Consider the following 3,397-nt stretch of genomic DNA (forward strand, 5'->3'; position numbering starts at 1 on the left):
ACCCCCTGCCCCTCCTTTATATAGATCTCTCCATGCCATTACAGCTTTATAGATGCTAATCCATGTGACTATCGTCCAAATTGCTTTCTTTTGTAGTGACACTGAACTTGGCTATAAAAGGCGGACTAGGTGACATTCAGGATGGACGTTAATGGAAACGCAAGATTGAAATGTAAATTGTCTCAGAGGACTGGGAAGCAAACAAAAGTTACACCTTCACCTGTTCTGAGTGATGTGGAGTTGTTTCCGTCCCCATCATCTGGACTTGGGAGTCTCCAGAAGTCGATACAAATCCCGGGAAGTAGTTTGTTAATCCAGACTAACTCCTCCATTGCGTTTTCTTCGATTGTTACTGTTCTTATGCTGTTTTGTGAACCTGTAGAAAGCAAGTGCTTTTTCATCTTGAAATCCAACAAAATGGAAAGAATATGCATAGAATAATGCATATATGTAGCCATGTCACTGTGAATAACAATTTTTGCGTATTAGCCATTTTGATTCTTATGTTGCATCTTTTACTTCTCTGTTGCTGCGCAGAACCGATCAAAAGAAAAGTAAACTTCAGTTTTACAATCTGTATGCCTAAAAGCGGGTATTACCGTTTTATTTACTGACTTGTTTAAATGATTCGCTTTTGTAAGAATCAGATGGCATTATGCTTATTGTACAATGCCATATTGGTATATGACATAACAGGAAACAGTATTGTATGATATATTTATAAATACTATAAAGAAAATATTGTGTTTCATGCACTCATGATATGGTTGTTAAATTTCTAAACTGGTTCGACCCTTGCAGATGCCGCCTGTTTGAGCTTTGCTCATACTGCAAGAAACACTTTGGGTGTGAGAACTACAGTATTGGGAAAGCACATTCAAGTCTCTGATAACCTGGAGGCAATTGGCAATCTTAAAAGGATTTTACTGGCTTTGTCTTTTTTTCCAAGTGATATATTTTTACTTTACCAAATGTTGAAGTGATGCAGTGAAGGAAAAAAAAAAAAAAGTTAAGGGACATGGAAGTCTTTGACCTGTTTGATTACCTTTTTATTATTTGGTGTGGTGGGACTGTGTTTTTAAAAGCACATGGAATCATTATAGAAGCCATAAACTTATTTGGTATAAATTTTAAGGAACCAGCAAGTTGCTGGATGAAGGCATTTTATCTAAATTTGTTTTAATATATATGTATATGGTACAGTACTAACTTCATTAAAATTTAACAGGTACTTTAATATTTCCAATAAATTGTGGAGAATGCCTCCTCTTTAATGGCCTGCAAATAGGTGCATTTTATTAGAGGCTTCTAAGGGTATTATTTTTTTCAGTAGAGGGAACTTTTCCACCATAAAATATGAACAGCCCAGAACACTTTTCAGTTTGTGCTTTGCTTTGGTCGAACTTCATGTGTGTTCATCACCCATCAGTTATACATTTGTGAGGGTGTTTATTCTATATGGATATTGTTTCATGTTTGTACGGGAAAATTGTAGTTAAACATTTCATTGTCTCCAGTCTGCAAAAGAAGCACAATTCTATTGCTTTGTCTTGCTTATAGTCATTAAATCATTACTTTTGCATATAAATTGCTGTTATTTGTCCTGCTTGTTTTTATAGACCAGGTGATTGCAAATCCTCCACAAGGTTATTGCTTATTGATGTATAATGTCTTGTTAAACAAGAGTTGATATTTTTTTCCTGTAGTAAACATGTACAGTTCAATTTCAACAGTAAAAACTTCAGTTTTATATACACGAATAACTTTCATTTATAGCTGATCAAAGAAATAAACAAATAAAAGGGATAATTCATTGAAAAATAGCAAATGACCTCTGTTGGTAATGTGGGTGTTAAAGGACAAACATCTTGTTCTCATGGGAAGTCTTTCTGGGTGTACAACAGATTTTAGTGAACAGAACGGTAGAGTACTAAAATAACAAAAATAACAAAAAAAAAAAGCGCCTTAAAATCGCCATGATTTGTTTTGATCACCTGCCTCGAAAACATTTGCTGTTCTTTATTTGACCCCGAATTATTCTTGAAAATAAGCAAATGGTGTGTTCTCAGACCCCAGCCAGGCACAGGCTTCACCTCCTCTCTGTTCAAACTTAGCCCCCGTGAAACTGCACTGGCTGGGAAGGGCAGAACAAGGGTTTTGTGGGGGCGAGTGCCAGGTTCCGCCTGTGCTGCTCTGGATTACTTTTTAAAGCCTCAGTGGAACTAAATACGTTTTAATGTAAAGATATCTCTCCGTGCGGCCGAGTGTCTGTCTTGGCACGATTCCCTCAACTATATGAGTTAATCACACTGCACTGGTTGAATTAATTCACCCAAAGACCAGCACCGAACCTGCAGCAGAGGCTTGTGCGTTAGCCCACCGATCAAATCGCGCTTATTTATACTGCAAATAGCTGATAATCACAACTTTTAGCGTCAAAACGGGACTGTTCTCGGTGTTTATAAGTGTCCACGAAGCATAAAGCAATGAAACAGGAGCTGGATAATTCCCTTCGAGGTTTATTAAGCTCTTACAGCCCTTTCGACATCTCCCAATTTGACATCTTCCCGTCTGAAAAAGAACAAACGTTTTCAGTAGCTCTCTTGCCGAGCTGCAGAAGCCGCTGAGGATGTTTGTGCTGCCATGTGAAACTTTTGTTTTGCTGCTGGCCCTAGGCAGATGGCACTGCGATGCGTATATATTGCTAAGCACATTTGGGAGGACGATCAAAGATAGCATCTTGATGTTCTACTTGCGAAGCTGCCGTGTCAACCTTCCCGGTTTCACAATGTTTTCCTTTGCAGCTACATACCGACCGGGTTTCCTTACAAATGTAAGTAAATCCTCCCTATTTGGAAAGAAATCTCGGCTCGGCATATGTAAGAAGAATATTTTCATGATCCGACGTTGCATTTGTATAGATCGAGGGATAAAACCGAAGTCTGCTGCGTTTTTCCGAGCTTTTCTGAGCTTGTTCAACAAGCAAAGGTAGGGACAGGGGCGGTCTGTGCCGGCTGGGAAATGATCTTCTGACTTCGCCCGACCAAATTTTCCGCCCTGGTTTAGCTGCCTGCAGCTCCAGGCAGCGCTTTTGTGCCCGGCCGGAGCGGGGGATAGGCGGTAACGATCCAACCCCGGGGAAAGCGGGGGAGAGGAAGCGCGAAAGGCTCCGCAGGCTTCTGGAGAAGAGAGGCAAGGACGGGGAGAAAGAGTGCAGAAATACGCGGAGAGAGGAAGAGAAGGGGCAATGACGAGCTTGCTAAGCCGAGCTGCTTGTCCCCCAGCACCGAGCGCTGCTCAAAGCACCCCGCGCCGCTGGCTTTCACAGGCCGGTGCCGGTGGGCGGGCACCGCCGAGAAGCGCCCGAAAAGCGGCGGCGTCCCGGGGGCCGGAGAGG

General features: G+C 41.5%; 1 protein-coding gene across 1 annotated transcript in view; it reads left to right on the top strand.

The window, feature by feature from the left end:
- The window catches only part of LOC113477190 (polycomb complex protein BMI-1-like), a gene marked incomplete at its 5' end in the record, with an annotated part of 11,163 nt that extends 10,347 nt beyond the window's left edge, over positions 1-816 (top strand). Inside the window, one exon of the mRNA XM_026843391.1 lies at positions 802-816. Within this exon, the coding sequence (XP_026699192.1) occupies positions 802-816 (15 nt within the window). The remainder of the gene's footprint in view (positions 1-801) is intronic.
- Positions 817-3,397: the final 2,581 nt, after the last annotated feature.

The sequence above is a fragment of the Athene cunicularia genome (genome assembly GCF_003259725.1).
Source record: "Athene cunicularia isolate RWA chromosome 2 unlocalized genomic scaffold, athCun1 chr2_part1, whole genome shotgun sequence".
NCBI lineage: Eukaryota > Metazoa > Chordata > Aves > Strigiformes > Strigidae > Athene > Athene cunicularia.